Consider the following 24,755-nt stretch of genomic DNA (forward strand, 5'->3'; position numbering starts at 1 on the left):
CATCCTTCAAGCGGATATACCAAAGCAAACTCAGCTCATTCACAGTAATATCTTAAAAGTAGAAACAATTCAGTTAATTTACAATTTTTTCCTTACACTTTTAATTGCTCTCTAACATTACGTTAAGATACAGTCTAAATTACGCTAGATCATGAGACGTCCTGCTGGATTCTCTTAACCAAATCGCCTTCGAGCTGCAGTGCATCCGACTTTTTGAGCTGCTTGTCAAAGCGTTTCTCAAACTTCTTTGTCTGTTTCTCGCTCAACTGCTCGACGGCCAGATGCTTTGTGTACTTCTTTAGCAGCTTCTTCTTCAGCTTTTCCTGGAAGATGCCATCGGGCTGCTTGGACACTAGCTTCAGCAGCTGTGCAGTCCAATCGAATTCGTTGGTTTCTGCAGTAGCTTCAGCTGCAGCCGCCGCTGGCTCCGCTGACTCTAGCTTGGATTTCTTTTTGGGCGGCGCCTCTTGCTCTTGTTCCTTTTGCTTTAATTCTGCCTCCTTGGCCGCCTTGGCTGCTTGAATCTCGGCCTGTTTGGCCTCCTTCATTTTGTTCAGCTCCTTCTCGAGTATATCCCACACCTGTGCTGCTTGCTGGCGTGGCATACGCATGCAGTTGCCCACAAAGTTCTCAAATTTCACCTTCTTGCGCGGCACATTGTCCACGCTCTGCAGCCGCTGGAAGGCGCTACGCAACGTCGGCGTCAGCTGGTACTCGCTGCTGTCCAATATTGCACGTATGATATCCATCCAGCTCTCCTGTTTCTGTGCGTTCTTGTTCCTTGGCTCCTTGGGCGTGAAGTTTTGGTTGGAATACTTTTGAGCCTCCGAAATGCATTTAATGTGCGCTACATATTCCTCTTCATAGAAATCTTTGAGGCAGTCCATGCACGAAACGTTTTTTGTCTTCCCCCGGCATTTTGTCTGGTAGTGTTTTTCGACGGCGGGTTTTTTGACCGACTCGCCGCAAATGTTGCAGGTGAAGAAAACCATAGTTTAAGAGAATTATTCAAGAAATTGCGGCCAAATGGAAAGACGCGATGTATTCCACGTGCGCGCTTTGCTTTTTGTTTTGATTATCGTTAATCGATTGCAATTTTCTTGCCGTTCTGTTCTGTAAACAGTTGTGACACTGTTGGCTTCGTCTACTGCACTGTTGCTACTCTGCTGATATATCAATAATCGATATTTTTATCTTTTTTGCAACTGTTGCAAATTCTTTGTTCTGTTTCGGCTGCAGTTGTATAATTGCACATCGATGCACAATTGCATACATAATTGCACAACTGTTGTACATATTTATAGCTCTTCTGAATCGGCTGTCACTGTTAATCCTCTGTTATCTGATGAAAAATAAACGGTTCGTGGTAACGTGCTATATCATTCAGCTTCTGTCTGCCTAGCTTGCAGAATCGAGTAGTTTTGCCATCTCTAGCGCCGCAATCAGCTGTTTCGCGCACGCTGATAGTGAAATGTGGTTGCCAATGTTGAAATTGCAACGAATCGTGCCGCATGGACCGCTGCGAAGTCTGACGAACCATTGCATCAGAATGAGCAGCACAGTGTCTACAGCTGCCGCGGAACAAACGCCACCCGCCAAATATGAACGCCAACCAAACGTGCTGCGTAAAAAGCTGAGCTCAGTTGTGCCGGGTTCTGTGAATTTACAGGTGCTCGGCGCAGGCGCCAATGGAGCGCCCAGCGCTGTTTACTTGTTTACCGATCAGTCCCGCTACCTGTTCAACTGCGGCGAGGGCACACAGCGTTTGGCACACGAGCATAAGACGCGCCTATCTCGCCTGGAGCAAATTTTTGTGACACGAAACACGTGGACCGCAGTGGGCGGACTGCCGGGCCTGGCTTTGACCATTCAGGATGCAGGCGTGCGCAATGTGGGACTGCACGGACCACCGCACCTGGACACCATGCTGCAGAGCATGCGCCGCTTTGTGGTGCTCAAGAATCTCCAGATGCAGACAATAGACAGCACACTGGGCGTCACATTCGAGGACTCGATATTGAGCGTGCAGCCAGTTGTGCTGCGCAGCGAGCAACAGCCTCTGCAGCCCATTCTCAGCTATATCTGCAAACTAAAGCCACGCCCAGGTGCGCTCAACCTGGTGAAGTGCGTCGAGGCGGGCGTGCCGCCAGGCCCGTTGCTGGGGCAGCTGAAAAACGGACAAGATGTGACGCTGCCCTGTGGCACAGTGGTGCACTCTGTGGATGTCACCGAGCCCGCCGAGACGGCGCTCTCCTTTGTCTTCATAGATGTGCCCAGCGTGGATTACCTGGAGTCCCTAAAGGCGCAGTCGGAGCAGTACAAACAGCTAGCCAACTCGGAGCTAACTGAGGTGGCGCTCGTGGTGCACTTTAGTCCACCCGAGCTAACAGCTCATACAGAGTATCTCGACTTTATGCAGACTAACTTCTCTGCCGGCACACAGCACATTTACCTCAACTCGCATTTAAATCGATTCTCTGGCTATGCGGCGGCTCATCGCATTCAATACCAGCTGCACCAGCTGGCTCCGCGCTTCTTTCCGCTGCTCGCCGAGGCGGCGGAGCTGCAGCTGAGCTGCCCCAGCAACACGTTGAGTCATAGCCTGAAGAAAACGAAGCTGGATAATGACGTCGAGGAGCAGCGAGAGAATAAATTGAATGAGAGTCAATTAACGAATGCAAAGGAAGTGAAGCTGCAGCAGGTGAGACAGCAGCAGGGCTTCGTTTCCATGAGCAGCTTCCACTTGAGGCCTAAGAAGGGTGAGTGAACGATATCTATTCACATATATCTGTATATCATTTTATTTATTTATTTTTATTTTTTTTAATTATTGTATATTTTATAAATTATAATATTTTAAAGAAATTTTTTTAGATTCATAATTTTAGTAGTAAAAAAATATATTAAATTTTTTTTTTGGTTGTAAAGTTTTTTTACAATCAATAATTAAAAAAAAAATTAATTTCTTGCTTTTATTATGTGCGCAATATATAAAACTGTTTGGGATTTTTTTTTTTTTTTAATATAAACAACTTATAAATATTTAAGTTCTTTGAACATTTCCTGATTTGAGTGCCATCCTTCACAAGTTTCAAACATGTTCAAAGTCACAAACAATCAACAGCAGCTTTAACTCACCTTCAATCCTTTCATCTCATCTAATGGACTCACACCATCTCTTCCTCTCTTGCTTCAACTGCAAAGGAAACTTAATAAACTAATAAACTTACATAAACTTGCAAATCTTTACGCTCCAGGATTGGATCGCACGCTGGAATCGAAGCTGACGCCCGAGGAATATATCAAGGAGACGCATGCAGTGCCTGGCTTCAGCGAGCTGCTCGCCCAGCTGCAGAGCGAGACGGCGGAGACATTGAAGATTGAGAGCAAGCGCTATCCACGTATCATATTCCTCGGCACCGGCTCCTGCATTCCGAATAAGACACGCAACGTCAGCTCAATTCTCATCCAGACCGCGGCGGAGGCATTCATGCTGTTCGACTGCGGCGAGGGCACGCACGGCCAGATCGTGCGGCTCTTTGGACGAGAGCGTGCCCGTGAGGTGATGCTGCAGCTGCAGGCTGTCTATGTCTCCCACTTGCATGCCGATCATCACATCGGACTGATTGCGCTGCTGCGCGAGCGACAGCGGCTGGAGCCGTCGTCCCCGTTGCTGCTGCTGGCTCCGCGTCAGATCGAGCCTTGGCTGAACTTTTACAATCGTCAAATCGAACCAATTGCCGATGCCTACACGCTGATGGGCAATGGCGAGCTGCTGGAGCAGCCGCTAGCGGGCGAGCGTGTCGAGCAGCTGGGCGTTAACTCGATAGCCACCTGCCTGGTGAGGCATTGTCCGCATGCCTTCGGCATCAGCCTCACGCTGCAGGCGCAGCACGAAGGCGAGCCGATCAAGCTGACCTACAGCGGCGATACGATGCCTTGTGCAGATCTGGTGGAGCTGGGTCGCAACTCAACGGTGCTGATACACGAGGCCACCATGGAGGACGATCTGGAGGAGGAGGCGCGCATCAAGACGCACAGCACCATCTCGCAGGCCATTCAACAGGGTCGCGACATGCAGGCCAAGCACACCATCCTCACCCACTTCTCGCAACGCTATGCCAAATGCCCGCGCCTGCCCAGCACCGAGGACATGCAGCACGTGGCCATTGCCTTTGACAATATGCAGGTGACCGTGGAGGATCTGCAGCACTATCACAAGCTCTATCCAGCACTGCTGGCCATGTACGCCGAGTACACCGAGGAGCTGGAGCAGCGCGCAGTGAAACGAGAGCTCAAACAGGAGAGAAAACGCAAATTGGCACAGACGTGATTAGGGCACTAGATGAGAGAGAGAGAGAGAGAGAGAGAGAGAGAGAGAGTTATGAAAGGTCTTCTTGATAACTGTATACGAGCTAGGGATTTTTTTTAGCTACCGTGATAACTGGCGCATATATTTAAAGGTTCTTAGCCTTAAGCTGAGCCTGAACTTTAAAGAAAGTTTGATTCTAATAAAAGCTTACCTAAAGATAGATATAGCACATAAATTTAGAGCTATGCAAGCCTATGCAGCATAATTTTTATAATAAAAAATATAAGTATAAATAAAGTATATAAGTATAATAAAATATAAGTATAAATAAAATATATTTAAACTTATGAGATTGCATGCCATATAGGCAATGACAAAATCAATTATTAATTTATATTGTAAATAATATAAGATTAATCAGTTTATGTTCAAAGTGAAATGTGGAGAAAAGCTAAATAATAAAAAAAAAAAAAATAAAACTAATTTTTTTCTGTTTTTTTTTTTTTTTTTTTTTTTTTTGTTGAATGCCAAAAGACTTAATTTGAAAAAGATATCCTAAATAGTATAACAAATATCCATATATATTTTATATAAATAGTATATATATATTAAATATATACATTTATATTTAGATGAAATGAAACAATGTTGTTTTTGGTGTTTGTTTTTTATTATTATTATTTTTTGTTTAATGTTTATTTGATTCGCTTAATGCGCATTTACTTGCAACAGGTGTCTGTGTAATAAACGCTCGTAGAGTTACAAATTACGAATTTAGTTCTTCAATAATAATATAATGTAAATGTATAAATAGTCGCATATTAATTCATTAGATTTGTCGACACAACAGAAGGGCACTTGGGTTTTACTGTTATTATACTCATTCATATTTAATAACATTATTTTTAAATATTTTGTTAAATATTTTATATTTAAGGCACTTCTTCTCTGCTGATTTTCAATTTTTTTTTTTTAGTTTTTGTGATGATTTAATTTTTTTTTTTTTTTTTTTTTTTTTTCTTTTTACTTTGTTTTTGGAAATTAGCTGTGACTAGTTAAAATTAGTAGTTAAACGAAAAATAGGGTTTATTATAAAAATAATATATCTTAGCTTGAACTTGTGTTTTTTTTTTTTTTCTTTTAAGTTTAGCTTGCGATATTTGGTGTGGGTGTGTGTGTGTGGGCTGTGTGGTTTAAACTTCTGGTTAATTTTTGTTTTTGTTTTTTTTTTTTTTTTTTTCATATAAATAAACATAATTTCAACATTTGTTTAAAAATAAATAAATAGTTGTACATTATTTAAATTAAAAGAGAAAAATCATCGGCAAAGTAAAGCAGCTGATATTTGATTTTTTTTTTTTTTTTTTTAACAACAATTGAAATTATAATGTTTTTATAATTTATATAAATAATTAATAATTGCTTTTGCCTTGGCCTACAATTAAGTTTAGAGTTCTACTCTTAACAATTTTTTAAACTCTTTGGATTGGGCTTTGCTTGGCTGCCAAAGACAAAAGACAAATATCGTAACGGTTCCTAACGCTCCTCCATTTAGATTCACTTTTTAAAATATTTGTATTATTATTATTTTATTATTATTATAATTTTTTTTTTTTTTGGGCTTATACACGTTCCACATAGTTGCCGGGGAATGTGCCAAAGCAGCCCGTTCTCTGCGAGGTGCCCACATACCAGCCATCGTCGCATTTCTCTAGAACATGCACCAGATCGCCCTCGAAGATCTCCAGTTCGTCGGAGTTCTGTGGCCGATATTTGTACAGAGCGCGATAGCTGTTAAGATACGAACAGAACAGAAAGTTAATTATGTTTATTTCTTGTCTGATCCCAAATACTTACGTGAGTGGCTCGGAGCTGGTATCCACATGGAGTGCATCTGTCTTGTGCAGCGTGCGGGTCTCCTTCAGTATGCCATTGGGCGGATGTGCTCCGTTCTGGGTTAGCGTATTGAACTCGTTATTGATATTTGTGCGCAACACGTCCAGATTTGGACGCAAATTTGTGGTGCTCTGAGTGTTGATAACTGTTGTCGTTCTAGCCGCAATATCTTCCGCACCAATATCGGTTAAGACCTGGCAAACACACACACAAATAGCAAAGAAAGAGGAAGAGTTGATAAGGTTTGATTAGTTGATTCATTAAAAGTGCGTAAATGTTGAAGAAATGCTGAAAGTTATAGCCGTTATTAGGGGCAAGTGAATAGAGTTTACAGTTGGTATGGGGAATACTTTGAGTTTTGGACTGGATATTACATAGATTTATATAATAAATATTCCAAAACTAAGGCCTGATTCATGGTTAGAATTCTTTTACATATGTAAATCATTCAGGGTCTAGATCTCTGGCATAGTAAGATCTCTCTAAAGTAAATACTTTTGTAATTACAAACAATGAGCTGATGATTCACAGACAATGCTTAGGAAAAATATGTGTAACTGAAGTAGGCATGAATCATATGAATACACTCATATGAGTATGCTCACACAAGTGGGCACTACTATAGCAGACGAGACTGCGGTAGATACGACTATATTATTGTACAGTAGAGAGTGTATGGTAGAATAGATTAGAGAGTACGGTAAGTAGAGTAGACTAAGTAGAGTAGACTAAGTAGAGTAGAATAGTATAGGGAAGAGTAGTGTAAGGTAGAGTAAAATAGAGCTGTGTATAGTTGAGTAGACTAGGGTAAGGTAGAAGAGAGTAGAGTATAGCAGCATACGGTAGAGTCGAGTGTGGTAGTGCAGAGGAAAGTAGAATAAAAGAGTGCACAGTAGAATATCGATGATCTGTTATTTACCTCCACATAGGAGACAGGGAAAATGCCCTTGCGGTTGGCTATTTTGCCCTCAAACCAATTGCCATCGACACGACGTGTTAGTGTGACCAGCTCGCCTTTGTTCAGCGAGAGCTCAACGCCGGACTGCGCTTGGAAGTTGTACTTGGCACGAGCCTGACCCTCGGAGGGACGCTTCGAGGGTGTGCGAGCGCCATCTCGACTGATAATCTGCGAGAGAGAGGGCGAGAGAGAGAGAAAGATGTTATAGTGAATATATAAAATAGTTTACTGAGCTCTGAGCTCTACCTCCACATAGCTAGCAGGCAGCAATCCAATCATGGCGTTATACTCGCCCTCATACCAATTGGGATCGACTTGTCGTCGTATATAGATGGTATCGCCCTTGCGGAACGAGAGCTCCCTAAAAGAAACCCGAGTTCAAGTTGAGTGAGAGTGCGGCTGAGAGAGTTGAGTGTGGCTTACTTGGAGCTCTGTCCCTGGAAATTGTAGAGAGCGCGTGCCACTGTTTTGGGTCCCACGAGCGACTTAAGCGTCACGTCTGTGGGGAAGTCATCGTAACGATTGAGGGCAATCGGCGACTTTTGTGAGGGTGTGAAATTGTCGGTGTGTCGTCGCGAATTCATGTCCTGCAGCTCCTGTAGATATTTGCGTCGACGCTCCTCCTGGTATAACTTTTGCATATGCTCCGCTTGACGTATGGCTAATTCCTCATCCGATATGTTTGGCTTGTACTCATGCCGGAGTGGGGTCTTGAAGTGTATATTGACGTCTATATGAAACGAGAAGAATTGTATAGGGTATCGATGAGTATATATCGTAAATATCGGAAATTGGACGCCTGGTCTGGCTGGCCAAAAGGTTGTTGTTTCGTTTGTGTTTATTGTTACGAGCGATGCTAAAAATACGAAATAAGTAGTTAGGGCATTGTCGGGCGGCGGCTCGTAGGGCAAGTGTAAGACGAGCTAACCGCAAAAAAAAAACACAAAAAAAAAACACAAAAAAAAATATATATATTATTGTCGCTGCTGTTATGAAACGAGCCGCAGCGCTTATCTGTAACTGTAGCTGTATCTATAACTGTCTGTATCTATATCTGTAGCTGTAGCTGTAGCCTGTAGCTGTATCTGTATATAGCTATCTTCATCTGAGTCTAACGTCTGTGCATGCCAATTGGTAAGCAAATAAACAACGTTAACGCTGTTCAGCGCACGCCTCGCTAAGCAGATAGACCCCACAAAACGCAGATAACCTCTCGGCAAACTGAGAAAGTTGAGATGAATAACAAAGTATATATATATATAGAGAGAGGTATATATATATATATAGTTTAGTCTTCGTTTTCAATTGAATTAACATTTCGCATTGTATCGAAAATGAGCTGCAATTGAAGTTAATGCTCGTTAGTTTCCACTGATAGCTAAATTAGCCACCAATTGAAATGAAAGTGGTGCCAACTGGGCGTGTGGCTTAAGTGGGTGGATGGCTGATGACCCACCCGAATGCCCAAGTGCTTGCTACTGCTGCAGCTGTGGCTGTTGTCAGCTCGTGATTGGCATCTTAAGATAATGTAGCCCCTATATCATTCATTCAACAATGCAATGGCTGTCAATTAAAAAAGTTTACAATGAAGAAATTATAATTATTATTTTCTTATCTGATCAAGTTTTGATAGCTTTTTTGGATGGCGGTTTTATGGAGTTTAGCAATATTTTTTTGTCTTGTGAAGAGAGACATCTTGAACGATGCTGTAAGAGTTTAGCTTCAAGTACAAGTAAATAACTAAATATATAACTATACGTTATATGTATTCTATGCTTTAAAACTCGATGAAAAAGGCTAAAATAATATATATAAAAATTCAACAAGAATTCGTGAACTCTACAATAACAATTATGAATAGGTATTAGTTCCGAAAGAGCCGAGGATTTGCATTTTAAATGTTTTAGAAGATAGGTAAGGGGAAAAGATATATTTAGATAAGCGCTGTATATCTACAAAAAAATGCTTAGAAATACCAATAGACTTAGATCAGAGATAAAGAGACGTCATCAACTGAAGACGTCATGAACTGAAAGAGGTAGCAGAATTAAGAGCTGAACTAATAAAGCCCACATATGCGAGGGCAGCAAGAAAGATGTGGGAGCCATAATCAACATTAAGAGAAGAGGAATAAGCTTAATTATATTATTTAAATTAAACTATGCAGAATATGCTTGACTTGATGCCCGAATTAAGAGGCTATTTACCCTTCATTTTGATGTTAAATATCGAATTAAATTAAATTTATTTGACAAAGTTATAAATATATAAATTAAATGTAGTTTCGTATCTCATTCAAACTGCTGTGAATATAATTAAATTGATAATTGAATAGTCTAGTAGCTAAAGAGAAAATTGAAGATCTGATAGTCATGACACTGAGTGGAATTGAAGTTAAAGGAAATATAGGAAAAATGCAGTTAAATTTAAATAAATTTATAAAGATTCCCTGTTAGCTCGATGAAGTCAGAATGCATTTATAATATAATTAAGTTAATGCCTCTTTGTGGCTAATAACTTAACATCTTTGATGAGCTTTAAAACAAAGCCATGAGACTGCCCTGAGCAGCTCGTACTTGGAAACAAAGGAAACCTCGAAAGAGACATATAGTTAAAATGCTTTACAAGATCAACAACAAAGACTAACTAAGGCTGCGAATAATTGCTGATAAACACCAGCAGTTGAGACAAGATGAGCCACTAAAGCAAACCTAGTATATACTAGATATTAATATATATGTCATTTTCATAGCTGCAGCAGTTATAAAGCAGAAATATATTCACTGCGGCCCTGGGCTGCATAGTTGGGAGATTCAGTTGTGGATATTCGTTTGCATATGACGTGACCGCGTTTCACATGAGCTTGCGGGGGGGAATTGATGAAGCGCTCAACTGATATGAATGGCAGTTAAACAATTGGAAATCAAGCAAAGTCGTAAAGCGAATTCTAAACGAATTGCGCAGCAGCCAAAGATCAAATTTTCCATCTCAAATAAATAGAAAATTTGTTTTGATGAAGGGCTTTACAAAAAGCGGAACACAAGCTGTACAAATATTTGTCGTTGTTGTTGTTGTCTGTGACAATGACAAAATGCTTTAAAAGATCATAAAGCACAGCAAACAAACAGCTTTTTGTTGTAGTATGAAGCAACAAAAAAAAAAAAAAAAAGAAGAAAAATAAATAAAAAAAAGGAGAAATAATTGTCACTTGAGAGATTTTTCACTTTCACTGATTTGTTTGAGGCGGCGCAATTTGCAGCGTTTTGAAAGTGTTGCCGATTTTCATCTTTCACTGCACACACACACACACATACACACAGAGACACACATGCACTTGTTTGCCCCGTTAAGCCGGATTTTCCTTTCGAGCTAGGTTAATCAGCGCTTAAGGCAGAAAACAAAAACCTTTTCTTTTTGCCTCACTCTACTCTACGCTTCACCTCACTGTGATTAGTCACACAATCAATCAGAATCACTGCCAGATAGTATGAGAAGGTCGTTTGGGTCTGATAAAGCAGCCAAAAGTGTCTCGGCTAAGCCAATGCACGAACCTCGCTCCAAACTCGTTTAAGTCGACCGATCGATCGGGGCGCGCGACTTTAACAACTGCTTCGTAGCACGCGTTGCGCTCAACTGAAACCGAAACCGAAAACTGAAATTCAAACTGAATGAAATGCAAAGATTGAGTGAATGAGCAAGTGAGAGAATACAGTGGAATAGATAGAGACACACAGAGAGAGAGAGACAGAGAGAGGGAGAGACATTGCTGGAGCTGCTTTGTCGCATTTCAGTTATCGTCGTACAACGAATGCCGTTTCTTTGGCGCCCCACCTCGAATCGCACGTTTATTCAGACATTGCACAGCTGCTGCTTCTTCTTCTTCTTTTACTACGACTGATTGTTGTTGTTGTGTTGAAGTGTGAAGTGCTTACAGTGGGGCAATTAACTCACGCACAGTTGATAAGAGCGCGGCTCGAGTGTACGTGAATTGGATGAGACATTTTCAAATGAATCAAATTCAATTGTTGAAATAATTTTGGGGAAAATATTCAGAAATATTTTGAAATGTAAAGAAAGAAAGGAAGAAAAAAAAAATAATAAAATGAATAATATTAATAAATTTTTTTAGATTTACCTGTATTTAATATTTTATTTTATAATCATTAAGCTGGATAGGCTATATATTAATCATCTACTGAAATTTGTATGGAACTGTAGCTTTCAGCTTATCCATTTATATAGACAGACTTTACATGTTTTTTGTATAATATAATATAAACATGTATAAAATATATTTAAATATATTTAAGGTCTGTATAGAGGCTAAAAGTTGTGATATTATCGAACACGGAAAACTACATCCAAATAGTTCCCAGAACTGGATTTTATCACAAACGGAATTTCAGCTTAGCTACAATGTTTTCCTTGCATTTATTTTTAATATAATACGGAAGAGTAGATGAGAAAAAGCCAATTTGCCATTAATTTATTCGTTACTTTGATTTTATGCGAGCTCTGTCATAATTGAAAATGAAATATATTCCATGAATATATTCCATGATTGTATTTAAATTTCGATTTCAAGTACTTTTTTGCTCCACTGTCCGGAGCCAAGCACAAGATCAAAATTGAAGAGATCGTTGCACCTCAGAAAGCTCCAACAATGCGAAGCTTTTTATCGCGAGGCACGTGAAAAACGTGAGATGCATGACAAAAGCGTGGCAATCGAAAGAGAGAGATAGTCTTTCACTCTCTCTCTCTCTCTCTCCCACACTCTCTTTTATCTGTTGCTCTCTGTGCCTCATTCTCTCTCTCTCTCTGCTTTGATAACAAGTTTCAAGTTTTGCAAAAAAAGAAAAGAAGAAAAAAAATTAATAGCGTGAGAAAGCGCAAAACTGGAAAATCGTTTAATCAAAAATTGAGAAAGTTAACGTTTTTGCCTTATGAGTGGGCGTGCCAGGAGGCTGCGCATGCTTAGGCCAAGGGGGACGTGTTGGGTTGTAAGTGAAGGGCGGGGCGGGGCAGGGGGAGAGATGTATTAAGCGCTATACTAACTGCCGCTTAGCTGCTGCCACTGCTGTTGTTGTTGTTGCAGTTGCTGTTGTTGCTGTTGCAGTTGCAGTTGCTGTTGCTGCCACATGAGCAGCGGCATGGAGGCGCCTATGGCATGTCGATTGGCCAAATATGCCTGACGCTGCGCTGGTGACGGCGTGGGGGGCAGCCCTACAATATGATAGCTCATTGCTGTCGCTGTTGTTGTTGTGGCTGTTGTTGTTGTTGCTGCTGCTGCTGCTGCTGCTGCTGCTGGCAGCGGTGGCACCATGGGCGCTGCTGTTGCTGCTGCTGCTGTGTCGCGCCGCAGCCACAGCAACTTGCCACAGTTGGGCACATCGCAGACGCTGCGATGCAGCGTGGCTGGCGTCAGGTTGTTGCTGTTGTTGTAGTAGCTGTTGCCATCGCTGCTCAGCGGACGTCGCTGCCACTGATCAAAGCTGTTGCTGCTGTTGTTGTTGTTGTTGTTGTTTCGGCGCAACTGTTGCTGCTGCTGCTGTTGTATGCTGTCATCTGTCAGCTCTAAATCATTGCAGCTGCTGTGCAGCTTTTGATGCGACTGTCGCCAGTGCATGCGATTGCCCGCCGTTGAGGCAGTGCGTCGACTGTGGTTGCTGCTGTTGCTGTTGCTGTTGCTGTGGTGGTTGCTGTTGCCAGGGTGTTGTTGGTGGGCCGCGTAGGTGTCGCTGCGTCGCGGCGCTAACGTTTGATGTATCATAATTATTTTTTAATTTATTTCTATTTCTTCTAGCGGTTGCTTTTTCTTCTTCTACATAGATTTACGGCTCTTATTTTTTTGCACCACTCAGTGGTGCATTATGTAAGTGGAAATTGACGCGCGTCGCATTTAATTAGGAAATGGTCGAGCGTTGACGTTTTTGGCACGGAAAAGTGAAACTAACTGAATGGAAAGGCCGCGCTGAACAGGTAACCAACGTCAGCTCGACCAGCGCTTGTTCTTCTTCTCCTTCTTCTTCTTCTTCTAGTTGTTGTTGCTGCTGTTGTTTGTGTTGTTGACACATTTTGGCCATGGCAACGTCTGGGCCGGCTTTGAGGGTTGTTGGATATTCGTTCGCTCGGTTCGATGGTCGAGCTCGTGCTCGGCTTGCGCCTTGGACAGGTGGCGGTAAGCGGGTCAACAACGCGCCGGCCGTCAGTTTTGGCTCTCTGTTATTGGCCCTATCGATTAATTTGGCCAACTAATGCACGCGGCGCACCTTCTAAACGAAAAGCCATTGCTATTGCAGCAATTGCGGAAATTTGTTGCGGCAGTAAAAGCAGAGCACACAAAATAGCTCAAAGAGAATAAAAACGGAATTTCGCAAAGGTCGTTGAATGAACGCAGCACGCAGAGGCGTAGCCAACAGAAAGTCAATGTGAAGGGGGCGCAGACAGAGGGATTTAGCTGGTTGATAAGATTGTTCAAGGAGAATGCGATGTAATTAAGCTTGGAATGGGGTTAATGTTGGAAAAAAAAAAAAATACATTTTGTATATAAGACAGATATGCGTGAAGTCGGGTGGAGAGAGAGAGAGAGAGAGAGACACGAATGGCAAGGGGAGTTTTTTTTTACCTGAATAGGCTTAAGCAAATTATCAATTTGGATTATATATGTACATGTATGTACGTAAATCAAAATCTCCATTTCCTATAAGACTTTACTTAAGTATGATTTAATTATCTCTAGATCTAAGTGAATTTTTATCTATATTCATATTTTGATATAGTTCTCTTAGATCTCAGACAAATTTGTATCTTTATTTCTGTATAGATCAAATTTCTCTAGCCTTTTTTCATTCAATACAGTATTTTCAATTATATTATTTTGCTTTTCACATTTCTCTGCTCACTTGTCTGAAGTTGTTTAGTACAAATCTAATTATAATAGCCAAAACAGGTATATCTAAATATATATGTGTCAGGGTATACAATTTCATAGGTCCCAAGGTCAGAATTGGCTTCTTGCGCATAAATAATAAAGTTGTAAAAAGACTGAACAATCTACGAATGAGTCCAAAAATTAAAAAAAAAAATTGAATTTCGACTTCTTATGTTGTTCCACTTAATATGAAAATAGTCACAAAATAATAAATTTGAATTATTTTTAGTACAAAAAAAAGTTAGTTCAGAGGCAACTGCATTATAGAAATCACAGTTTCCCGAGAGTTAGATGAGTATTTAATGATAGTTCCCCCTTTCGAAATGCAAATCATCAGAATTTGCAAAATTTTTAGTACGCTCAATTGGTTTTTAGTACACTTGACAAGCATCGGTCTGGCAACGCCGCTGACTGGCTGGCCACCTGCCTGCAGACTCACCTGTACCCGAATCAGTTCGATCACCGTTGCCGTAGACGAATGGGCTGTAGGGCTCGTAGCCCGAGTGGCTCCCCGGGCCCTTGAGTGGCGGCTGTGGGGGTATGGGCGGTGGTGGTGCGGCGCTCGAGTCAAAATCTACGCCAGCAATGGACAAATGGACAATACAGAAGATGGATAAAATAATTTCGAATTGTAAGCGGAAAACCAATTGTAAGCCGAGTCTCCAAAATAGAGAAAAAGTAACGAAAAACCAAGCCTAGGACTACGAGATTAGATGAGCGCAGGCAACAACCCGAGAGAGAGAGAGACACACCCACTGCAACACTGTTAGATAGTTGAGTTACCTTTAAATGTGACCGCCATGGCGCTGCGTTTGAGACGTTCCAGACTGCCGACCGGGCAACGCCGGGCGCTAGCCGCTGGCTCCCCGTCGGGCACATAGCGCGCCTTGGGCCGATGCTTGTGGGCATCGAATTGCTGGTTGGCAAAGATGTCGGAAGTGGCTGTTGTCTGTGGCTGCTGACTCGCCCTGGCCGGACGCATGGGCGAGGTGGAGCTGGCTCGGGGGCCAGGCTGGCGTTGGGGCTTCTTGGGCAGCGCTGGCGTGCGCTGCGGATGCTTGTGGGCCACCCAGTCGCCGCTCAAGTGGGGCGAGATATCGTGCACATCCCGCAGATCTGCCAGCGAGGTGGAGAGATAACGCTGGGGCAGACTCTGGCCCGGCTCGGGGGACTCGTAGCGATGGCGCAGCGTCTGCACGTGGCCCGTGGAGCAGCTGTTGCTGCTGTGGCTGCGCGTCGGACTGGCCGCCTTGGCCGGCAGCAGCTCCGCCGTCTTGCTGATGATGTCGATGTGCGGCATGAGGAGTCCGCGCTGTCGCCGCCGGCCACGATCTGGCGAGCCGGTGGGCGTGGCAGCGCGTAGCTCAAACCTGTGCGTCAGCTGGCTGACGCCGTCATCGGCGGCTGGCAACGCATCCGCAGCGTTGCCCGAGGCGTCTTTTGATCCTCCGGCCTTCAGTTGAGGATCGCTGCGCGCCTTCCGCAGCTGGCTAAGCCCAAAAAAATGACGCCGCTCGTTGGACTGCTCCCGCTCGATGCTCTCGAACTTCTGCTTGATCTTCTGCACCTCGCCCGTGTAGACGCGCTGCAAGTAGGAGCTGGAGCAGGCCGACACCTGCGACTGCGGCGACAGGCTGCGCGACCGATAGTACGCATCGTACAGCTCAACGCTGCCAGCGGGCGAACCAGCCCCGTAGCTGTGCAGCTCGCCCGCCGGATCGGGCGCGGCTTCCTCCTCGGGCGGCCGCTCGGGCGGGCTGTGCAAGTGAAAATTTACGCGTGCCGCGGCGCGTTCGCCGTAGATGCCGCTCAGATCGGTCAGCGAGTTGCTCAGCTCCGTGTGCACCAGCTGGGTGTGGGCGTGGCTATGGCTGTGACTGTGGCTGTGGTGGTGGCGGGCCTGCTGCCTGGCCTGCATGTTCTGCTCGATGAGGCGCATCACCTCGGCCTCGTCCGGGGAGCTGTCCTCGCGCGCATGGTAGATGGTCTTGCTGGGCTCTTCGAACTGGCGCTCCTCGAAATATTGGATTTTCTGATTGATGGGATTCTCTTTGGACTCCTGCGGCTCCAGGGACTGCTGCGGCTGCTGCGACTGCTGCGACTCCCTCTCAGTCTCAGCCTTGGCCACGCTTGGCTTGGATTCCGCTTTGGGCTTGGGCCGTGGCGGCACCTCGGGCGGCTTGCTCAGGCTTAGCTCCGCATTCTTGGCGGCTATGGCGCCGCGTGTCTCGCGAGCCACCACCACCGGCGACTGGCTGCGCGTGGCACGTGGCAGCGTCTGCGCCTGCTGCTGCTCCTCGCGCTTGCGCAGCACCGGCCCGAGCAGCTGCTCCTTGCTGATGCTCGAATTGCAGCGCACTTTCAGCGTATTCGCATGGCTGCTCGGCTTGGAGTCCTTCTCCACGGTCACCACATACTGCTCCTCCACCGTGGCCCTTCTATTGCCCGCATAGATCTCGTTCAGCTGCTGGGTTATCTTCTTGATCTGATCCTTGGAGAGTGTGCTAACCAGATCGTTGTTCAGATGTCGCTCCGCCTGGGCTTGGGCCTGGGCCTGGGACTGTGTCTCCAGGCTGCTCGCCAGATCTGCGACGGTATTGCGTCGCCATTGACGCTGCACGGGCGGCAGGAGCTGCGCCTCGGCGCGCTGCCGCTTCAGCAGCTGCAGCTGCTCGAAATTCTCGCGCAAATCCTCGACGGACTTCTGTTTGGCATGCAGCGCCTGGTCCGCCTCCTGCCGCCACTTGATCTCATTCACGTCCTTCGAGCGAAAGTGCAGATCGCGTTCCCGCTGATCCGACTGCAGCTTGCCCACCAGGTATTGCAGCTCCTTTTCGGCCCGCTCGTGCAGACGCACCTTGCGCCACTCATCGAAGTCGAGCAGCTCCGCATCCTTGCGCAACGGATGAAAGTTGCTAGCCGAGGTGGCCCGCTCCAGCTGCCCCACCCGCTCCAAGGTGCTGTAGAAGCGATTCAGCTCGGTGAAGCGTTCGCAGTTGTTGCGGTAGCGGCAGCTCGGACTGTGCCGCTCCAGCTGCACCAGCGAGGTGGCACTGTGCGCCAGCTCGCCGCACTGATAGAGGCCGCCAGCGGTAGTGCTGTCTGCACCGCCTTGCTGCCGCCTGCTGCGATCGTCGGCGCTGCTCAGGCTGCTGGCACGTGCCACCGCCTGCTGGTGCTCCTTGTCCTGGCGCTGGCTCGAGCGCAGACTGTCGATGCGACGACGAGAGGGCGAACGCACTTCCCGCTGCTGCTGTGACTGCTGCGGCTGCGGCTGCGGCACACGCACTTCACGCGTGGGTGAGAAGCGACGCTGCACTACCTCGGGCGACTGCGGACGGGCGATGTCCGTGACAGCCTGCGGTCGAGCGCCTGCCTGTGCCTTGCTCTCATACTTCCACACGAGATCCTCAATGCAGCTGGAGGGCGGCGGTGCGGTGTAGTCATAGATATCCTCGCCGTAGGCCGGCTCCACCAGCGAGCAGTATTTGTAGTCGGCGGTGGTGCCGCCATTGATTAGCTGCGGCAGCGAGTGGGGCGTTTGGGTCTGGCTCTGCTTGGCATTGTAATCGTTCCAGAAGTGAGTTTTCTCGCGCACCGTCTCGCTGTAGGATTGCTGGGCCACAGCTGGCTTGGACTTGGCAGTGGTCTTGGTGGTTTTGGCGGTGCCGGCGCGTTTGCGTGGCACGTGACCCTCGCTGCGGCTGGTCTGCAGCGGCGCTGGCAGCGATTTGAGTGGCTTCGACTTATCCACATAGGTTTTGGGCGGTGCTATGGGCACATACTCCTGTCGCACCACCGAGTCAATGGAGTAGGTGGAGTTGCTCCTGGGCAAGCTCTCGTTCGAGGCTCTGCGATGCACCGTGGCAATGGTCTGGGTCTGCACCTTGCTGCTTTTGGGCATCACCTTCTTCAGAGCGCGACTGCAGTCGAGCAGATTCTGCGGCCGAACCTGGGGGAAGCACATGGTGTGGCGCGTGGTGGTGCTAACGGTGCTGTGGCGCAAGCGCGGCAACGATTTGCTGCGCGTATGCTGCGCCTTGCACGTGGCGTACGAGCGCACCGCCTCGCGCACCTCCTGCGGCGACTTCAGCGAGGGATCCCTCAGTATATTCGTGCTAGCCTCAAAATTGGTGCGGCCCGCAGGCAGCGTATTCTCCAGTCGCTTCTTCTCCTCGGCAAAGCTGCGCTCCTTGGAAATGCTGCGCCCAAAGGCAACGGGACTGCGACTCGAATGGCGCAGCGCCAGGAGGCGCGCCGGACGACGGCTCGGACTGACGGAGCGCAGGCGAGCGTGATGCTGCTGCTGCTGCTGCACTCTCATCAGACAGCCATCCTTGCTGCGCGTCTCCTTGGTGGCGGTCAGCGTGGCCAGCAAAGTGGACACGGCGCCCGTGGACTTGGAGCGACAGATGGGCTCCCGACGCGCGGTAGAGACCTTGCGCAGGGTAATAGTATTGCTGTTGCTGTTGCTAGTCCCGCCTGGTGGCTGAAAGCATTGATCGTGGCGCGATTTCGAGCAGCTGCTCGTTATCTTCTCCACGCGCACCGTGCTCTTCGTGCAGGAGGAGCGACGATTGGGCGGTAGAGGCGGAGACTCCTGCTGCTGCTGCTTCTTGCTTAACGGTATAAACGAGGGCAGATTCTTCGAGAAATGCGTAAACATTTTGGTAGCTGTAGCCGGAGGAGGCGGCGGCGGTGGTGGTGGAGGAGGTGGTGGTGGTGGCGTTGCTACCTTGACTTTATCTGATTCTTCCTTAGTCTCCTCTAAAGGCTTGGTGCTGACGCGTATTTTGGTTAGCGTCGGCGTTATCTGTATAAATTCAAACTCTTCTACAATTTCTTTAGGTTTTGTCGGAAGAGTCGAAATCAGGAGAGAGATTTGCATATTAATCATAGAAGCAGCGACTTTATAGAGGGTGCCCGGTGCTGCAGTGCTTCAAAGAACGCTCGACGCATTTGCTGATAACAACTTCTAGTGTGGCAGTGGGTGTGTATACTATTATATATATATATATATATATATATATATGGTATATATAGTTTACCAATTGATTAAGAACAGTACAAACTAGTTAGACTCAAGGAGTAGTAGAACAAAGTAGAGCTTGAAAGTTGTAGAGAGAAACCAACACCAATTGAAGAATTAGTACGAACAACTGCGCCTTAACTTTAGTTATTTAGTGTTGTGAGAGAAACCATATTAAGAATAATTGAACTAGTTCAATTGTGAACTATCCTACCTTTGGGTTTCTCGGGCGCTGGCTTGCGGAAGCCAAGCAAAGGCGGCTCACCACCGGCTTGTAAGCTCTTGTAGGCCTGACGCTGCTCCACAGGACTCAGCGGACTGCTAACTGGCAGCTCCTTTTTGCGAAAGACTAGATTGGAATCGCTGGTATAACCAGGTTCTTTGGCCAGAGCTCTGCGGGGGATACGAATGTACAATATTAATAGAGGAACAGTTTAGGGAGGGCTAGATTTTCTTACCTTGACAAATTGCCTTCTGTGTAAAGCGGCGATAGTTTCGATTGTTCCAAATTCTGTATTGTAATAAATAGAAAAATTGAGATTAGACGGAGCTCATTCAACTTATTTTCCAATGAAACGATTTCAAGACTTTTTAATTTTTACTATAAAAATTAGTATTTCGAGTGCCGTTTGTGGACGCAATGAGACCCTTTCTGGAGAGACTTAACTCGACTATTGAGGACTTACTGCATAATTATCAATATCATCGACGAACTCTATTATGATTCGTGGTATACGTGTATGTTCCCTGAGCCACTTAGCGTTACGCATAATTATTGAATTGGAGAGGGGATAAGACAGATAAGATATACTAAAGTATATTTTCAAGGATTTCACTATTCAACGAAAATCATATTTTTATAAACTTAACAGGATACTAATCTACCCATTTTTTATGGGTGCAGGGTGTACACAAAAAAAAAAAAAAAAATTGCAATAAAAATCTATGACTAGAAATTATATAGATTAGCGTTCATACCCCATTAAAGATGTCCATCACTTCGTCCCACCACTAGAATTGTGAATAGAATAATTTGCTGTGAGTTAGATAAATTGCTACGCGATTTGTGTAGGACGAAAATAATGATAAATAATGAGATCGTGCGTATGATATCGTGTGTCAGATATGGGAGGTATTATATATAGTGAAAATGCGAATGGGGGGAAATGAGTGAAAAGCAGCTGAGAGCATATGGAAGAATATTGTGGATTTATAGCATTAGCCATGGACGAGTTCACATAGTTTAGTTCTTGATAGGGATAGAGTTCTGTGCGTGACTAGAGACTGCTGCTGACTTGGGCACTTGCCTCCTTCTTCTCCTTCTCCGAAACGGACGAATGGCCCGTGGTATAGTCCTCAATGCGACCAGGTTGATTCTTGTATGAGTTTTGTGCCGATTTTATGGGATTGGGCATAGTACCATACAATCTGAAGCGAGAATTCATAGGCAAAGTAAATATACATATCTTTCTAGAGTTCTAGAGTTTCCTGAACTTACTTATCGTCCTGGTTTAGATTGCGCACATTTACAGCCGACGAGACCGATTGCACGCGCAGCGGATTGGGTGTACGATATTTTACTGTTGAGTAATCGGAATCGTAGTTGGGCTCGGGCTCAGAGACATAACCATTGCTCTTATAGGATGGACGAGCTGTGTAAGGTTATGAAAGACAAAAATTAAATTCGATTTTTGAATATATTTTAAAGAAAAGTTATTAGAAATTTACGAGCACTACTGAAGTTGTTGTTGTTGTTGCTGTTGTTGTGGTTGTTGTTATCACGGATGTTGCAATTGTTGTTGTTATTATTATTGTTTTTGTTGTTGTTTAGGGCAGACATAATGTTAGAGCTTGGTGTATGAGTACGTACTTAGTTTAAGATTAGTGTAGAAATTTTGTTTAAAGCGTTCCAATAAGCTAAATGGCACAAAAAAATGAGCAAAAAATAATATAATATAATATAATAAAGTCCAATAAGAAAAAAATATGATTAAATCGACTTCCGCATGCCAAAACTGATAAAAAGAAAAATGTCCAAATTAGAAATCATAAATGTTACAGCTACTACCAAAAGCAGGCGAAGCGATAAGTGGGAGCTACTTAAGCAAAGCTTAGACTGAATTTAGAATATTATATGGATATAAGTTATAAAGAGTTTTAAAAAATCACCTCTGGGACACTTGTAGCGTATCACAAATTCGTCTGTTGAGTGCGATTTGACAAGACAAAGAGAGACAGAGTGTGGAAAGCGTATGGGGATGGGTACAATTGGTGATATATGGTATATATATATATATATATATAGTAGAGGAGTGGCATTCGAAAAAGAGAATTCAGAGAACAGTTAAACAACTAGTTCAGCAGGCGCAGAACTGAAGCATTATAAAGATATAGGTTAAGTGGATCATAAGTTATATATGGGAATGTGGTTATGGTTGGGTTTCATAATGCTTCAAGTTCTGTTGGATCTGAGTGGTAAAACATTTACCGCCATTCTTCTGCTTATGTATGGTCTGATAGAGGCGCTTATACCATTCATGCTGATGCGGTTCCTGGACCTCCTGCAGCGTAACAGACAAAATATGTATATATCAAATAGGGAAGATTGTGGGTTCGCTTCGCTAGCTGAACTTGAGCTGATATCTGTTTAGTTTTTGCTTTTACCGATCTGAGTATGATGGGCATTCCATCGTTGGTAACGGGACCGATCCCTTCGTATTGCCGTCGACCTAACTGTGCCATTTTTCTCGGACGATCGCTTTCCGTTTCCGGTTCGCTCATATACTCGTGCTTGACTTTGTAGACTGTAAACCGGAGATTGTTTTAATTCTTGTTTTTAGTTTTAGTGGAGTCAGTGTTTGTTTTTTTGTTTTTTAGGTGGAATTGTCAAGAGGAGTGGAAAACGAGTGGAAATAAACGCGTGTAAAACATTAGAACATTTAGAATGCAGCACCTGCCGCTGTTAATCTTTCGTGTGTGCGAACGACTTGTGAACGAACGCTCGAACTGTTCATCTCATACAACTTTGTTGTTGTATGGGGCCTACAGTGGATATACTTACTGACTTCATTGGGCCTATAGACGGCGCGGCTAGTGTCGTTTTGTTGACGGCGTGCGAACGGCCTATACAGCTCCGATGTGGAAGCCGAGCGTTCAAATGCTTCACAAATGAGAAAATGTTTAGAGAGTCATATGAATAGAGGAAACTTTTTTAAGCTAGCGACAAATAAGTCTAGTTCGAACAGCAAAATACGAGTGTCAAGACTTTGGAGTTGCTCTAATTATTTTATATAAATTATACGTAGATCTTGTAACGATCAAAGGTTTGCCTAGTTATTATTTAGTGATTGACTAGAAACTATAGCTAGAAAATTATATATATATATTGTTGTTGTTATGATTCTCAATTATAAAATCACAACAAATGCTCTAGATCTATGTTTTATCAAGTTTATATATGAAATACCTCACTTCTCTGATTTCTCATATATCTTGTTTGTTTGCACTCTTCAAAAACATAATAATATATGATTTGTAATACTCGAATACGATCTCTGTGATTTGCTTCTAGAACTCAGGTATTACACAGATTTTGGCTAATGTCTTTATATCAAAATCGCTATTATAAGATATTTATGAATAGAGATCCCTTATATCCCATTTATCTGCAGATCTCTGTTCTTAATATCAAAGATTTATGATATTTGAAAAATCTAGAGAGATCTAATAGATTTGTTTGCTATTTTATATTATATTGCTGGTCTCCAAATGTCCTCCCCTAAATCTCTCCTCTCTAATCACTTAAGGTATTCACAAATAGCTTTCCTAGCTCTTGCACACATATTGAGAATATTATCTACTTTTGATCTTGTCGGAGACGCTGGCACTGGGTGCCACGGGCCCAAATTGATTGGAATAGTCGGTCTCCGCGTAGTCCGAGTTGTTGGAGTTGAGCGTTGAGGGCGGCGTGCTCAGATTGGTGCTGGTGGTGGTGGTGGTGCTGCTGCGTGGTGCAGGCACCGGGCAGCTGCCGTTTGTATAAGACCAAGGTGGTGTCGTCGTCGTCGCTGCCGCTGGCTGTTGTTGTTGCTGCAGGGCCGTGTAGCGTCGCGGTAGTGTGGGCGATTCAAAGCGCACAGGGCGGAACTCCTTGCGTCCGCTCAACGCTGGCGACGGCTGCGGCGTCCACACGGGCTGTGTGGGCGGCGGCGGTGGAGTGGGCGCCGCCGAGGAGCTGTGATCTAGCTCGTTGCTGGAGCCGTACGGTGTTTGGCTCTTGGGTGTCCAGACGCCTGTTGATAGTGTGGAATGAGTGGTTGGCTCTTATGACACAGTTGTCTACATTTTCACTGGTTCGGTGGCTCAGTGGTTCAGTGGTTCGGTGGGTGGGCTAAACATGACATTTTCAGGGGCGCAAGTTCACATTCTAGTTGAGTTTTATGCTCTCTCTATATAGATACATGTATATATTTTCTAGCTGCTGACATTTACACTTGTCAACAAATTTATGCTCGCTTTGCGGCTGATGCTCGCCTTCCATTGGTTTCATTGGTTTCTCTAACCAAAATAAATGCTGCAGTCAACAAACCGAGCGAAGACAAATTGACAAACAAACATCGCGACGTTGAACAGCAATAATTAATACGACCAAGGAAGCCGCATTTGGCACCCATTCAAAATTTGCCCACAGAAAAGCAATAACAAAAAAACACAAAAAAAAACTATCACACACACACATAAACATCTATGTAGACACACACACACAGGGATGAGTCATCGCATTTGGCGCATGTTTAGAATTTACAAAGACTTTCACAGACTGTTATAAAATTATATTTGAATCAAACGACAAACGACAAGAAACACGCTAAAAGAAACGAGCCTCACGAGGTGTTTCAATTGTTAGGTACAGTGAACACTGACAGTGGAAGCACCGAGGACTAACAAATGAAGACATTTCATTTATTAGTTTAAAATATATAATAAATTATATTGAAATATTCTGGTTTGATTCGAAATCGAAGAGCAAATTCTTATATGTTTTATCACAGCTCATTCTTATATTAAAATTTTTCCTTTTTTTTTCTAATCAACTTTTTTCTGTAATCAAAATTTGCTATAGAATGCTCTTATCTTTATACTTATGTGTATACATTGTCAAAGCCTTCCCAAAACTTTTTAAATATTAATAAATATTTTATATAACATACATAAAATTGAATTTGATTGTCGCTCAAACAGTGCAAACATTTAATATATATTTCTTTGCATACTCTTCTAATTTCGGTCAAGCAAGATTGATGCTATTATTTATTACTTTAAATCGATAAAATGCTGTTATTTATATTTTTTTTTAAGCTTGACATTTGATTGTGAAATGTCTTATACATGGCAATTGAATTGCTAAAACATGAAATTCAACTTTTATGATTTTTTATAATTTCTATATCATACACCTGTATATCTACTTTAAAGATAATTTATAACTTTTATGATTCAAATCAACTGCCTTAAGATTTGAAGCATACTAAATGCAGAAAGCATTTGCTAAAAGATAAACTTCAATTCCGAATTTTAATGAATCAAAATGACGAACTTAATTTTAATTATTAGTAAATGTAAATTGTCC

At 44.0% G+C, this 24,755-nt stretch overlaps 3 protein-coding genes across 10 annotated transcripts in view; 1 reads left to right on the plus strand and 2 right to left on the minus strand.

The window, feature by feature from the left end:
- Positions 1-73: 73 nt before the first annotated feature.
- Positions 74-1,131, minus strand: LOC108615805 (uncharacterized protein C16C10.8). The gene has a single exon (XM_018010595.2). It carries the CDS (start codon positions 990-992, stop codon positions 150-152), a length of 843 nt encoding a protein of 280 aa, XP_017866084.1. The 5' UTR covers positions 993-1,131; the 3' UTR covers positions 74-149.
- Positions 1,132-1,138: 7 nt separating this feature from the next.
- On the plus strand, positions 1,139-4,795 carry RNaseZ (ribonuclease Z). Its single transcript, XM_018010588.2, has 2 exons — positions 1,139-2,759; positions 3,258-4,795. The coding sequence occupies exons 1-2, from the start codon at positions 1,472-1,474 to the stop codon at positions 4,331-4,333; spliced, it is 2,364 nt and encodes a 787-aa protein (XP_017866077.1). The 5' UTR covers positions 1,139-1,471; the 3' UTR covers positions 4,334-4,795.
- Positions 4,796-4,960: 165 nt separating this feature from the next.
- The window catches only part of CAP (Cbl-associated protein), a 46,282-nt gene continuing 26,487 nt past the window's right edge, over positions 4,961-24,755 (minus strand). For 5 of the 8 annotated variants that reach the window (XM_089470266.1, XM_089470267.1, XM_089470265.1 and 2 more), the window contains 14 exons: positions 21,791-21,930; positions 21,615-21,687; positions 21,296-21,328; positions 20,625-20,778; positions 20,434-20,554; positions 20,105-20,137; positions 19,585-19,637; positions 19,341-19,519; positions 14,881-18,939; positions 7,590-7,896; positions 7,413-7,527; positions 7,128-7,334; positions 6,170-6,402; positions 4,961-6,103 (listed from right to left, as the gene is read on the minus strand). In XM_089470266.1, the coding sequence (XP_089326392.1) occupies positions 5,935-6,103; positions 6,170-6,402; positions 7,128-7,334; positions 7,413-7,527; positions 7,590-7,896; positions 14,881-18,939; positions 19,341-19,519; positions 19,585-19,637; positions 20,105-20,137; positions 20,434-20,554; positions 20,625-20,778; positions 21,296-21,328; positions 21,615-21,687; positions 21,791-21,930 (5,876 nt within the window). In that variant the 3' untranslated portion in view covers positions 4,961-5,934. The remainder of the gene's footprint in view (positions 6,104-6,169; positions 6,403-7,127; positions 7,335-7,412; positions 7,528-7,589; positions 7,897-14,880; positions 18,940-19,340; positions 19,520-19,584; positions 19,638-20,104; positions 20,138-20,433; positions 20,555-20,624; positions 20,779-21,295; positions 21,329-21,614; positions 21,688-21,790; positions 21,931-24,755) is intronic. The other 3 variants (XM_089470262.1, XM_089470261.1, XM_089470264.1) reach the window with 3 other exon arrangements.

This window comes from Drosophila arizonae, chromosome 5 (assembly GCF_054131065.1).
Source record: "Drosophila arizonae isolate 15081-1271.41 chromosome 5, UAZ_ARI_1.0, whole genome shotgun sequence".
NCBI lineage: Eukaryota > Metazoa > Arthropoda > Insecta > Diptera > Drosophilidae > Drosophila > Drosophila arizonae.

Excerpts from the sequence above, each read along its gene's own strand:
- LOC108615805 (XM_018010595.2), bottom strand. The coding sequence starts at position 992 with ATGGTTTTCTTCACCTGCAACATTTGCGGCGAGTCGGTCAAAAAACCC.
- RNaseZ (XM_018010588.2), top strand. The coding sequence starts at position 1,472 with ATGTGGTTGCCAATGTTGAAATTGCAACGAATCGTGCCGCATGGACCG. Across the intron at positions 2,760-3,257 it reads CCACTTGAGGCCTAAGAAGG|GATTGGATCGCACGCTGGAA; the intron begins GTGAGTGAACGA and ends TTTACGCTCCAG.